Genomic DNA, 13,805 nt, shown 5'->3' with positions numbered 1-13,805 from the left:
TCTCGACGAACCACGAGCGGAGTCGAACGAAATAAGACGAGCTTTGCCCCATTCGGAATCAGCCAGCAACATCATCGGCGATACTATAAAAGCCCTTTTGTTCCCAGCCGATGTATCTCTTCCGATATCGATGCACAGGCATAAGCGATCTCTTCTCTTTGGCTAAAATCGAGGAAAACAAAGGAACATTATCGCGTTTAACAATACGATTTGAATTTGGTCGTAAGATAAGATATGTTCGATATAAGAAGTACAGAGATCGTGACAATTGAAAAGGGCTTTATTACTCATAACGGTATAGACTTTTCAAAGACTACAACATACACGTTGTATTAATAAATGTTAGTGAATCTTGTCTTCTCGGGACAGATCATATATCTCAATGAGAAATAGATAAATGTTATTAGACAAAGTTTCGCTGGAAAGAAGACCTACTCATCGTCAACAAAACAAATGAATCATTCCTTTCCCTGTCATCCTTCTCTGTTTTTCAACAAAATTGTTTTTCAAAACATCGAATATGTTATCGAGCTTGTCAAATGTGAAAAATAAGATGAGAATGAATAAGATGAAGGAGGGATTAAAAGGGACTCTGAACCTTTGGAAATAGTTGCCTTCCCGCGACGGCGCGCCGATCAGGATCCTCTTCGGCGTTCCGCGTCGTCCAGCGTATTTTTAGCGCGTGCAACCGGTTGCCTTCCACGGCGATCATTGTCGTTGCTTTGCGAAAGCGCTCCCAAGAGCCGGCCCTCCCGTCCCTCGGCAAGGTGTGCAAAGCCGATGTAGCGCTGCCGCGGCGCTGAATCGCTTTCGCGCGACCGTGCGAGAGAACATTTCTTTCGATTTCGATCGAGCAGGGTGTAACAACGCGGGAGAACCGCATTGCTGGCCTCTGAGTCGGCTGCTGTCTGACAATGAGTTGCTTCTAGCCGTACCGACGACGACGACGACGACGACGAATTGGAAAGATTCTTCTCTCGATGACGATAGATGATCATTCTTTCATTCCTTACGACGCAAGATTATTATTTAATCTCCTATCGACGACAATATATATCAAACGCGTGTGCATTCTATTTTTATAAAAAAACCTTTAGATCTGATCGAATTGAACATATCTACAATCATCAACGCAATAATCGCGGCGATTAACTTTTTTTTTATAATTAATATTCGATCGTTTGTTACATCGAACGATCACCGACAAACGCGCGATCCAATGCATTCTATTTGTGTTTTCATAGCTCGCGAGACGGTCCTTTATAGAAGAGAGAGAGAGAGAGAGAGAGAGAGAGAGAGAGAAGGACAGACAGACAAACCGCCGAGAAGAGGGTTTCGGTCAGAGACGCTCTCGGCCATACTCTCCAGTGCGGGAGGCCACACGATTTTGCGGGTAACCGGATATTAAGCGATAGTCGATCGATATCTCGATAATTCGCTCTCCCGGATAGATGCATCGCTGCGTTCGCAATCTCTAGGACGTCCTCGACCTTGTCCCCTTCCTCCTTTGAGTCATTATATGACGACGACGACGACGACGACGACGATCGGACGTTTTTTCATGAAATATACCATCTTTTTTATCTTTTAATAAAGAGAGATCAAAGAAATTGCTCGAGTTTAATAAAACATTATTCTCCTTTGTTTTCGAAAGCTAATGGAGATGGCTTTGTAATCATTCTACTTTATTCAAACGTTATACATTTTGTAATGCACCACGAGACGAGTGCATACAGAACGTAAATTTTTCTTGCGTTCGGAAGGTTTCTTGCGACACCCTTGCTAGTGTCTGGAGTCTGTGGCACGAGAAGGGGAAGAAAAGAGAGAGAGAGAGAGAGAGAGAGAGAGAGAGAGAGAGAGAAAGAGGGAGGGAGAGCAGTCTTCGATCGAAAGAAGAACTTGGTTGTAGGAGAAGCGAAAGGCGGAGGGTCGAATGGAGACGACGAAGAAACGTAGAAAAGGGAGCGCGAGCGAACGTCGAGAGAAGAGGGCCGCTTTTCAGACGGTTCAATAGATTTCGATCTTTTTTCTGCGCTCGAAACGAAACGGGACAACAATGGAGCCAGACGGAAAGCGAGAGCGGTCTTTAAGCTTTCCTATGTACTACGCTCGATAAATAAAAATGTTCTGGGTATATAAAATATATATACGTAGGTAGGTATACGTATATATTTTGTTATATATAAAATATCGAGACTGTAAAAAGAAATGTTATCTTTGAAGAATATTAATATCGTTATACCTATATCGAAAATCGTTAGACGTTTTCCTATGTAAAGATGGGCTATATAGAGAGGTTTCGTTGTGTGGGGGAGGGGGGGCCTGTAAAACGGAAAAAGGGAAACAAATGAAAGGTAGAGAAAAGATTTTGAGATAGGACCCAAGAGCGGAGGCTACGGAAAGCTTGGCATGTTCGAGCGAAAACCCATGGCTATGCGTGCGTGCATTCTCTCTTCTTTCTCTTCTCTTCTCTTCTCTTCCCTTCCCTTCCCCCCCTCCCTCAGTTGCCTCTGGACCCCTCTCCTCTCTCTCGCGCAGCCTACGAGAGAGAAAGTCAGTCGACATCGATTACGTGTTGCCAGTTGGGAGTCGAAGGTCCCCCAGCTGTTCTTCCATCGAGACCGATGGACCAACGCCTCCTTTAGAGAACGTCGATTTTTCACGTCTCTTGGCTGCGAGAGAGTCCACTCTTTGAGAGATGACATTCGCCAAACAATGAACTCTTCTACGAAGATTGAAATAGACGTAGGTAAAGGATCGATAAAATAAAACTTTACGATCTCGAGACAGCCGCATGACTCGTACAATCCCTCCAACGCGTCTACATCTAATTTTCATCCTTGATAAAGTACGAGACGACTCTCAAAGATCGATTGCTTAATGAGAAAATAATGAGGAAAAAATGTGTGCACGATTCATTTTCAATCGACTTGCTTCCTTTGCATTTGCACGTATCAGCTTTGGTATTATTTTCGTGCCGTTACAAACGAACGGTGCTGCTGTTGACTACCATTCCCAAGAGACAGATGTTTCGTGAAAAATCGTACTCGCTTCCGGTCGATTCGAGACTTCGAGGCGAACGCCTATATACCCGCTGGTCAACTCGGTCAGCTCGCTCGACTTCCGTCGGTCGAACGCCTGCTTGAAAGATCGATAACGCTTCGTTCTACAGTTCGCTCTATTTATATGCTAGTATCGCACGAGACGGATTATATTCTCTATTAACTTCGTTTCCTCTTTTTGCAGAGAGAGAGAGAGAGAGAGAGAGAGAGAAAAAAGTTGCAAAGTTGCAAATAATCAGACTCAGAATTTTGATCATTCAACCAAGTTTTTTTTTCTGCTACTTCCTGTTCTTTGATTAAGGCTACATCGGAATATTTGTCTTCCTTAAGAAAGAACAATAAATCAATTCCAGCTAACGAACCATTTGTACGACGTATTGCTATCAAGAAAAATACGATGTTCCTCGAAATTGGGCACCCCGACGTCTTTTCTCGTGCTCATCAGCCTCGAGCTAATCCATTCGATCCTACCAAGGAGGAAACTAAGGGTAGTGGAATGAGAATGAATCGCGTCGAACCGTAGGGTGTCGCGTACGTCACTACGATGCGGGTTTTCCGCCATTATAGAGCCAATAGAGCTACAATTTACTTGTCCTTCCTTCGACTTTAATATTTGTACGTACTAGCACAGACGCACGCATAAGAAGATAGATTGAAAGGGGAGAAATGAAACGAGTCGCAAAGATTTAAAAATGGTGCAGGCCGAGGGCAAGGAACGATCTGGTTCGATCGCGACGTCGAGAAGGAAAAAGGGCAAGCCTTTTGGCGAAACGCACAGGGAAACAGCTGTTGGACGATGATGGTGAGAAAAGGACGACGAGGTTGAGGGCCTCGAAGAATATGAAGAGGGAGGGAGAGAGAGAGAGAGAGAGAGGGGGGGAAAAAAAGAAGGTTACCACCTGGCTTACCTGGCTGTTCGTTCTGGCTTACCTGAAAAGCTGGCGATACGCCATTGTATGTACTATATACCTATTATATACCTGGGGGCCTCGGGTATTTCTTTTGTTGACGAGTCGAGCTTCGAACGAAGGCATCTCGTCTACCCGTTCCCAGACGATGGCACGAGTCTCTCCTTCTCTCACTTTCTTTTTCATTTTATCCTCTCTCTTGCTAAAGCACAACAACGCAAGTTCACTCTTCTTCTCTTATTCTTATTCGTCTTTCCTTCGTACGCGAAATAGTTTTTTTGTTTCTTCTTTTCAAATGATTCGAAAAAAGTCGTCCTCTTCTTTTCGCGCTTCTCTTCTGTCCCGTCTAGCCGTGAGACCTTGCGCGTCGTTGCTCGAGCGTAAAGTCGTTTGCAAGAAAAAAAAAAAGGGCTTTATTGACCCGGGCTCGTTCGCCCTGATCGCCGAGTACCGACGATGACGATTTCACTCTAGGTACTCTCTCTCTCTCTCTCTCTCTCTCTCTCCCTCTCCCTCTCTCTCTCTTTCTCTCTTTTCTCCGTCACTCGACGAGAATTGCGAAGAAAGATTGAATCGCTGCTAAAGAGCCAAGCCCTACAGCGTAATAATAAATATGCCCTTCTCTTCCACACCCCATTCCGTTCTTTTTCTTATTCCACCTTTTCCTCTGCTCAAATTATATATGTAATTGCAACGAGATTTTAATGGGAGTCTACATTTTATTTCCGATTACTGTAGGTCGAGTTTCTTGCTCGCATCTAAAGCGTTCTCGAACGAATCGTTTCATTTCTATCGCATGCTTAGTCTTGAAATATTTAGAGTAGTTTGATCGATTTTAAACGCTGTCTACCTCTTCTCCTCCCTTTCGCTTTATTTCCTTCAATCTCGTTTATATCTTCTTTCTTTTTCTTGGCTTGTACCAGAACAAGATCGAATTTCCTACTACACGCTCGATCGTTTACGACAATATCGGATTACGAGTGGTTGTCCTTAGCGCTTTCCAACATGAACGATTTCAATCTGATTAATTTGATCTTTCTTTCGTGCAACTCAGCTGAAGGAAGTTTAATGACCTAGAATCCGATTGCGTGTGCATCTTTCTTCGAATGTTGCGTCTCGTATTTGCGAGACATTACGTTACGTTGCCTGGATAATGCCAGACGAGAAAGTTGCTGGATGGAATATTAAATGTTGCGATAGAGAGACCAGTTAACGCAGGTAAGGACGCATTAATCAGAATTTTAACGTAATAGATTACAAATCGTGATTTTTCTGTGGAGATTAAGTATTTGCCCGAAAGGAATCGACTTAAGACTAAATTAATCGACACAAAAAATGTTTCACCTTGACGCCAACTTTTTCTTTTCGATCTCTCTCTCTCTCTCTCTCTCTCTCAATTTTTGCTCTTTTTTTTCCTTTTTTCATTTTCTTTTTTATAAAACATTTATTATAAAAATTGATGCGTGATATAAATTAAAATGAACTTAAAGCTAAAGAATGTATTATCGATAATATGGCTAAAAGAGACTTTACGTAGGCATCCCTCGTAAGGCTTCTTGTAATTTTTTTCTCGCTAGCGCTACGCGATCTTCTTGTCGTTTGATGTCTTCATCCGCTATAGATACAGCCTTTAAAGATATACCATTTTGATGATTAGATTTAATTAGAACGTTCGACCGTGAGTACGAATATGATTGTTTAAAGTCATTACGACGTTAAAGATTAAATACTCTGTCAAATGTTATAGACTGTTCTACCTGTACGAGGGGTTGATCGGGATTAAGAAATACACCAGGATTTTTTTCCAATGCCGTTTTAGATCCCGTTTGTCCCGTAACCGGTTGTGAGGATACGTGAAGAGCCGTTGCCACACTTTGCAACAATGTTTCTTCGGTTATGTAAGGTCCAACGGGTCTTAGGGACTTTGGTAGATCCATTGCATCAAATTCGTATCCATCTGGGTCGCAAGCTCTTAGGCCCTCTAAACGTTTTTCCCAAAAAAGCTGGAAAATTACGGTAATAGTTAATTAGGATCGTAAGGTTACCTTCATGGTCAAGGGCTTATATATCGGAAGTAACTAATGTATAAAATAAAAGTATATAATTACCATCGATGCTACAACAAAAGGTTACTTCACAAAATAAATGTCAAACTGTATACCTTGCAAGGTGAGTGTTACGTGTGGGAAAGTAAAGTAGGAGAAAATTTAAAAGCTAGTAGAAATGAAATTAATTTCTAACGTACCAACAAATCCATCGCATCGACTTTCTAAGAGAAGCATTTGCATCATCATATATCATGGTATGCGCAATTACAATGCATTACAATAGGGTAATCGATGCAAAGTTTTCACAAAAAGTAGGATACAGTAACGTAAAAATCATACGAATGTTTTGACGAGCGCGTTAAATAGAATTACCTGCTTAGGCTTATCTTGGGAGCCGTATTTGCCATCAGCTTTATCGGCTCCTTCCTAAGGGAACGATTGGATGTTTGTAACATGAGAATCAAAAGGGAAGGCACACAAAATGGTTTCAAATGTTTCCTATATTAGAGCGATCCCTTCTTAGAACGTTTCTCTGATGTACATAAATCTTTGGAAAAAGCATGCCATATTTTTAAGTATCATACGTATGGATGAAGAACGGAGAGAACGATTCACTGCGGTAGGGTGTATCAAAATCGTAGTAACTTGTCTCATAGAGATTACTTAAAGTGAAATAAAAGTAGGTGCTAGCGGATTCCATATAAAAGATACATTATCAATATGAAAAACCATTTCTTATAAGGTCAATACCAATAAGGAACCAGCTTTATGTCCCATTAGTACGTCCGTCTACTAACCTGTTTTGGTTTCTCTTGATTACCATGCTTTAAATCCTTTACTTTCCCCTCTTGCGTTTTGTATATAGTAACCGGCTGTTTAAAAATGGAAGCCGTTTGCCTTATAGGTGGTACCAATGATGCGTCGTTTCTCACACCACGGCTAAAATCAACGAATATAATCAATCGAACGAAATATAATCATTAGACATAACCAACAATTTATCACTTTCATATGATTAATCCCACCGGTGATATTTTTTATACGAGCTTTCACTTAAAACGTTCTATATCGTTTTATAAATAATATTACAATTATCGTTAAATACATACCTGTAATAATAAACATCAACCTTTCCCGTAGACGTTAATTGATTTTGACTTTTTCTAGCTGTTTCCTCTCTCGTTGACCAATTCGTTGGTAATGCCGAAGGATATTTCTTTTTCTCCACAGACATATTCATCTTGCTGACTATTTTTATTACACTAAATAATATATAAATGAGCTAAAATATGGGATCAAAATGTAATGCAACGCGCTTTCTCGGCGGCCATATTGTAACTTATCGCACCGGTGAGCGTTTGCTAAAAATCCGCTCGATCCGGTGGCAGCACGCTCGCTTCGATACGTAGTTATCGTCAAGTGGCGCTACGATCGACAGTACGAATTATTATACGAAAGACGTACGTACGATTACGTTTCTTTGTCAAAAAAGAAGAAAAAGAAAAAAAAAAAAAAATACTCGGAGAAAAAGTATGAGGGTAAAAAGATAAACAACAAGTCGAAATATATATATATATATATATATATATATATATACATATATATATAGATAGATAGATAGATATAGATGATTTAATTGCCGAAAAAACAAATCTCGCATAGTTATAGGAACGATATGAAAAAGTGTTGAAAGAAAACATTAATAGTCGGCTGTCTTTTGTCCGGTTATAAATGACCGTTCTTTCGATTAGCGCGCAATCGGTACGCGAAGCACGAGTAGTTTCGGAGGTATAATAAATTCGATGAACGCGGGATAGGAATAAAAGGAGAAAAATTGTAATCGTCGCAGGCATCGAATTTGCGATTACTTTTGTCCGCGTTGTGTATGTATGTTTTTTCTCTTCTTCTTTCTTTCTTTCTTTTTTTTTTCTTTTTTTTTTTTTAATATTACCGTAAAAGAATATCGATTCTGTACACATTGATCCGTTAAAGATAATAAACTATTGAGTTTTCTTGAGGTATCGTTGTTTCTATTGGTCTATATAATCGTCGCGACTGTGATCGTCGTCAACAAATCGTGTCATTTAACCTCTCCATTTAAGAAACGTTAAAAAAAAAGAAAAAAAAATCGATCTCTGATTTTCAACTTTTTCGAGCGATCACAGCGTTTCGAATATGCGCGCGTTTAGTGACGCGTACGTTATCTGTCCTGCGGTTTTTTTTTCTTTGCGTTTGTGTCATCCTGTAACAAAATATAAATCTCCGTATGCATTAGGTGCTTACGCCGTTCGGCTTGGGAGAGAGGGATAAGTGGTTAATAATGGGCGTCAACTAGTACCCTACTTTGGGAGGCTTCTCTTTCGACATCTTTTTAATTAGCGCAGAGAGAGGTATAGATAGAAAGAGTGGGAGAGGGAGAAATAGAAGAGATAGAGTGGTACGAGCAAATCGCTATCGTTGGCTTCGCGCGAGTCGATGATACGGATGCAAGCTCGTACGCCGACCGAATCTGCCGATGCGCGATGGCCTAAATCTAAGTTTACGGTCATAAAAATAATTTGTCAAATATTTGTTTTCTATAATACGTATGTATGTACGTATTAACGAAGGCGTCGTGGGCACGCATTTTATTTTTCGATCGATGTTTGCGTCACAGTGAAATATGCCTATCTATAAGACAAAATCATTTTCTTTTATCGATATGAACAAAAAAGAATGAGTCTCGCACGCGAATCGACTCGCATTTGCTGCAGTAAACCGCTCGTCGAACTTACATACATACATACGCGATCTGTAAAATAACATATATTATACTCGTAGTACACACGTCGAACGCACGTTCAAGCTGCACGCACGCGATTGATCCTATGAACACATTCGCACGTAGTAAGAGACTGGCAGTTGTAAAAGGACTAACGAGAGTTCAGAGATACGCTCGAGACAATGCTTACTGCGAGAAATAACGGGTTTACGCGTACGAGCTCGTCGATTTATCGGACGTGATGCCTAAAGCATTTCGAGTACGCGCTCGTTAACATAAAATGAAATGGAAATAGATTTAAAAACAATTCAATGTCGTTCGTAAAGTCCTCATCGGTGATCGACGATCGATGATCGACACTGAAATAGTTATCGAATTAAATATCTTCTAAATCAAATTGCATACTCTTCGTCATTTGAAATACGAACCAGTCATCATGCTTCTCTTACATACTTGGGCTTTTTCTAAACATCACAGTGCGATCGACAAATGATTCCATCCATAAATGTTACATTCGTATTGTTTTGGCATAAACGCTCTTTTTATACGCGTGTTCGATATATTTTGTTGTCTTGTTGTTGTATTTCTTATGTATAATTCTGTATCACGACACACATTCCTACTTTCGACGAGTCGACACACTAGACCGGTGTTCAATGCGTCGCCGAGCACCCTTGTCGATTTTACGATCGACCAGGATCAAGCGCGAAAATGGAGAACGACGCGTACGATAAACTGCACGATATCGATCGATCAATAGATCGATCGATCGCTTCTCTCGCAATCACACGTAAAAGATATACTTATAGCATCGAGTCTTCTATATTACATTAGCAACATATTACACGTTCCGTCGGACTTTTATCTCCTATCGTTTAGAGAGAATTTCGTACAAGAATCTTTACGTCTCCTTCATCGTTCGTACCTACTTATTACCAATTTTTCCTATACAATCTTAAATAACTAAGCGTTTCTCGTCTGTATCTCTGTCTAGCTATGTGTGTATATATATATATATATATATATATATATGTGTGTGTGTGTGTGTGTGTGTGTGTTTGTGTGTGTGTGTGTGTGCGTGCGTGTGTCTATGCGCGCGTATATATATATGTGTGTGTGTGTGTGTGTGTGTGTATACTCAACGCAACGTTCGTCCAACATACGAGCGATGCAATTTTCACTTGTCAACGCGAACGTTGGTATTTCTTTAATTCGGGTTCTAGCATCCATTTTGTTTTCCGTCCGTTTTCCTTAAGAGACAACAAGAGGTTTTTTTCAACTTCGTCTGCACCGTGATCGATAAGTGATCTCTTCTATCGGTCGACGAACAAACTTTGAGTTGTCACTCAAGAAACATATACTGTCTTAAATCTTGACGCATAACGCGACGTACATTGAAATTCCCACGTGTTCAATGTTCTTCGAATGTTGAAGAGTTATCGAAAGAACGACTCAATAAATCACTTCGTAGACGGTGGCTTTTTTGTCGCCTGATCCTGTCACTATGTACTTGTCGTCATTGGAGATGTCGCAGCTGAGCACCGACGATGATTCCTTTGACTGTAAATAAGAAAAAAAAGAAAAAAAAAGAAAAGGATAAATTTATGTTGCGTCATGTTAATTCGTTAGATAAGGAAAGAGCGTAAACGCGAGGATTACCTGGAATATCGATGCTCCATACGGCGTGCGCCAAGCATTCAACAAATTATCTTTGCCGGTTGAAACGAACCATTTGCCACAGGAAGCAAAACGTAACGAAAGGACACAAGATTCGTGCAAATGAAGTTGAAATTTGTCAGGTTTCGTTGCGTGAAGTACTTCGACGTTTGAATTTTCCATTCCGACCGCGAGCCATTCGTCGTTCGGACAATAACCGAGAGAAAATATTTGCGACGTGAAATCGTGTTGCTGTAGCTGTCTACCCTCTCGAAGATCCCAGGAACGTACTGTATTGTCGAGACCACCGGTCCAGAGTTTCGAGCCGTTCGCAGATATGTCGATGCAAGAGGCACCGTCCGTGTGACCTTGAAATTGTCTAACCAACGTTTGATTTTGAAGATCCCACACGGCGATATTTCCGTCGCTGCAGCAACTGAAGCAGACCTTCGAGTCCGGAGAAATTGCTAAAGCGTAACAGGCAGGCGCGGAAGATGTTAATTCCGCTTTGATTCTCGGCGTTGGACTCGCAAGATCCCAGATGCTCAAATTGCTCGCTTCACCACCCACGATGAGCGTTCTACCATCCGGTAACAGTTTGACCGATCTGTAAGTCGCGATAGAGAAGACATCGTCGATGTTAGTAATACCTAAGTAGAATCTGACGGATGAATATGTATCGTAGGAGCTTAGATAATCGTTCAGACCTGATGTAATTGTCTCGTTGGAGGCAATCGAGTTGGGAAACCGGCTTTGCGCTGCCGCTCCCGCCTTGACTGATGTCCCAGACCTTGACGCACCCTTTGCCACCGGTGTAAACGTACTTGGTCGGATTCGAGATCGTCACCGCACAGACCACTTCGCCGTGAGTGAGAGTATTTATTTGACGCGCGTGTCTGGGTATTCCTGGTGCTGCGAGAGCGTCAGGTGGAAACGGTACCGGTTGCATTTGTCCGTCGCTCAATACGTGGAAGCTGTAGGCTCTGCGAACGAACACTCTACATATATATATATTCCGTCTTCTACTCGTAGAAAAGCGAAAGAACGAAGGAACGAAGAGACTTACGGTTTTCCACCGGGTACACCGAGTGGTCCGAGTGGTGCTCTCATACTACCGTGAGGATCATAAAGCTGTTGAAGTGGCGGTCTAGCGGGATATCCGTTCAAAGCGGCAGGAGGATAGCCGAGCATATCCACGTGAGGTCCTGCGGGCGGATGATGCGGCGGAGGATAATGAGGTGGATAGGGGCCTACCGCCGAAGCAGAGACAAGAGGCTTACTAGAACTCGATGGCTTTAGACCACCCGAACCCGAACTACTGCCACCTGTGTCGAGTAAAAACATATTCTTTTTTATCTATATTCCTTCGATAAATTTATCCGTAGAAAATTAATAGGAGAGGGGATCTTTCACGTACCTGCCGAAGTAGGCGTAACTGGTTTTGAAATAGGAGTGGTAGCTTTTTCTCGTTCCTCCATTTTCTTTGCGGACGGGGTACTTGCGTTGCTACTGGTACCGCTTCTAGGCGATGGAGGTGGTACTTCCTTTTTGACTTGTCCGCTCAACGGCACCGAGGAAGGTCCTAACTTGTCAAGGCCATTCTCTCTCGGTGAGGTAGTACCATTCGCAGCAGGACTCGTTGGTCCTTCGCTAGCATCGTCGACCACCAAGTCCTGGTCACTCTTTTCACCATCGCTTTGCTGTCGCAGAGAACGTGCACGGCTTTATTAAGGCGAACCGAATGATCTTACAACATGGAGTAACATGCGGGCTACCTACATGGCCTATATCCTTGTCTTGTTCCTTCTTCATCTTTTTCAAGTGTAGGTGCTCGTGATGCTGAGGATCCGGTGTGCTACGGGGCCTACTGTACTTTTCACGTTCCGCCGGCGATATCGAGCTCCTCTGAAACGTTAAAAACTTCGTTACTTGCATTTATTGCATGTATTGGCTGATTTTAAATAAAATGCATATCGATTATATAAAATAACGTATTTGAATATTCATGGAAATTCAATACAACTCTTCCGACAAATCCAAAATTATTTTCGATATTCGATCGATCGTATCCTCGCGGACATGCCGAGAGACGATTTTCGTAAGCGTTAAACGGTCTCGCGCCGCTGAAAATAATCGTCGGCGACTGGCCGATTATGTGGGTGTCACCGAGAGCGAGCTCGGTGTAGATAATCGTTTACACGTAGAGGAGAGGCACGGAAAGAGAGAGAGAGAGGGAGGGAGAGAGGGAGGGAGGGAGAGAGAGAGAGAGAGAGAGAGAGAGAGAGAGAGAGAGTATCGGATGTGGGGTGTTGCGGAGGAGGCAATAGAGCGAGTGGAACGAGGAGAAAGTATCGAGATCGAGGGTGGCCTGTAAAACGAGGACGGTGTTAGAGTGTATCACGTGAAATCTCTCGCATTCGTGATACGAGCCGCTCTTTCGCGCACGGTTAATGCGATTTCGTCGATTTCATCGCGGCTTTTTACGGCCTGCAATTTCGCTCCTCGTTGGATTTTCACGGAAGAGTCGTGAGAGAGGAAGCCAGCCAAAAGATTGCTCGCAATGAAGCCTTCTACTTGGATCGAACAATTTTCAACCATTTTTCGGATTAAATAAAAAATGTCTTTATAAAAACTTCTTTAAGAGATCACATTCTCACGCTTAAAATCTCGAAAGAAATTTGGTAACATTCATATATACTCTCGGCTAAGCATCTCCTTTGTTGCTGAGAATCGTATCATTGAACCTATATTCTTTCCCTTGCGCAACGATATCGAACGGTCGTAAAAATTCCGGAATCGTATTTCGAGGAAAGACTAGATGTACGATAGAAGTGATATTAAAGAGATAAATCGACGCTACATAGTTATCCTGTTTCTTCGTATAACAAGAAGAGACATCAATGCGTTCAATCTATTTTTTGTTTTTTTTTTTGCTCTTTTCTTTTCGACGAAACTTTAGCGAATTTTCATTTCCGTCATATTTCGTGATGACAATGAATAATTTAAATAAAAAGAAAATGAAACGGTATATGCCTTTTGAGAGGAACAATATTAATAAAAGTCTCTTTCTTTTGAAAGGACACTTATCGACATATAGCGACATCCATCGACAGTGGAAGATATTATCGAAAGGGAAGTTTTACGAGCGACAGTTTTGTCCTCGATACAGGATAGCATTTTCTCTCTCTTTTTCTCTCTTTCTCTCTATCTTTCTTCCGTCTGTTTCCCTCACTCTGTCGATTAGATATCGGTACCCTTTCCTAGCCCCGATAACAGCGTACCATCTTGCAGAGCACCGTAAACCATCCCCCTTTTGCCTCGTCCATCCTCCGGCACTTCCGAAGTAAATCTCCTCTTCTCAATTACCCCG

The 13,805-nt window shown here is 41.9% G+C and overlaps 2 protein-coding genes across 10 annotated transcripts in view; both read right to left on the bottom strand.

The window, feature by feature from the left end:
• Positions 1–1,858: 1,858 nt before the first annotated feature.
• On the bottom strand, positions 1,859–7,489 carry LOC124955397 (methyl-CpG-binding domain protein 2). Of its 2 annotated transcripts, XM_047509759.1 has the most exons (5): positions 7,128–7,489; positions 6,816–6,957; positions 6,391–6,444; positions 5,728–5,973; positions 1,859–5,598 (listed from the first exon to the last, which is right to left on the bottom strand). In XM_047509759.1, the coding sequence occupies exons 1-5, from the start codon at positions 7,256–7,258 to the stop codon at positions 5,500–5,502; spliced, it is 672 nt and encodes a 223-aa protein (XP_047365715.1). In that variant the 5' UTR covers positions 7,259–7,489; the 3' UTR covers positions 1,859–5,499. The 2 variants fall into 2 exon arrangements, with proteins under 2 accessions (XP_047365715.1, XP_047365724.1); XM_047509768.1 differs by lacking the exon at positions 6,391–6,444 and having other exon boundaries at positions 5,372–5,598; positions 7,128–7,467.
• A 143-nt stretch (positions 7,490–7,632) lies between these two features.
• LOC124955358 (transducin-like enhancer protein 4) overlaps positions 7,633–13,805 on the bottom strand; it is an 85,476-nt gene continuing 79,303 nt past the window's right edge. For 6 of the 8 annotated variants that reach the window (XM_047509702.1, XM_047509729.1, XM_047509684.1 and 3 more), the window contains 6 exons: positions 12,215–12,355; positions 11,853–12,135; positions 11,502–11,760; positions 11,143–11,418; positions 10,439–11,042; positions 7,633–10,339 (listed from right to left, as the gene is read on the bottom strand). In XM_047509702.1, the coding sequence (XP_047365658.1) occupies positions 10,232–10,339; positions 10,439–11,042; positions 11,143–11,418; positions 11,502–11,760; positions 11,853–12,135; positions 12,215–12,355 (1,671 nt within the window). In that variant the 3' untranslated portion in view covers positions 7,633–10,231. The remainder of the gene's footprint in view (positions 10,340–10,438; positions 11,043–11,142; positions 11,419–11,501; positions 11,761–11,852; positions 12,136–12,214; positions 12,356–13,805) is intronic. The other 2 variants (XM_047509695.1, XM_047509738.1) reach the window with 1 other exon arrangement.

This window comes from Vespa velutina, chromosome 1, assembly GCF_912470025.1.
Source record: "Vespa velutina chromosome 1, iVesVel2.1, whole genome shotgun sequence".
Classification (NCBI taxonomy): Eukaryota; Metazoa; Arthropoda; class Insecta; order Hymenoptera; family Vespidae; genus Vespa; species Vespa velutina.
This window is presented reverse-complemented; position numbering and strand designations above follow the sequence as displayed.

Coding starts and splice junctions, on each gene's coding strand:
- LOC124955397 (XM_047509759.1), bottom strand. CDS start 7,258: ATGAATATGTCTGTGGAGAAAAAGAAATATCCTTCGGCATTACCAACG. Junction 6,958..7,127: donor GTTGATGTTTATTATTACAG/GTATGTATTTAA, acceptor CGTTGATTTTAG/CCGTGGTGTGAGAAACGACG. Junction 6,445..6,815: donor ATCAAGAGAAACCAAAACAG/GTTAGTAGACGG, acceptor TCGTTCCCTTAG/GAAGGAGCCGATAAAGCTGA.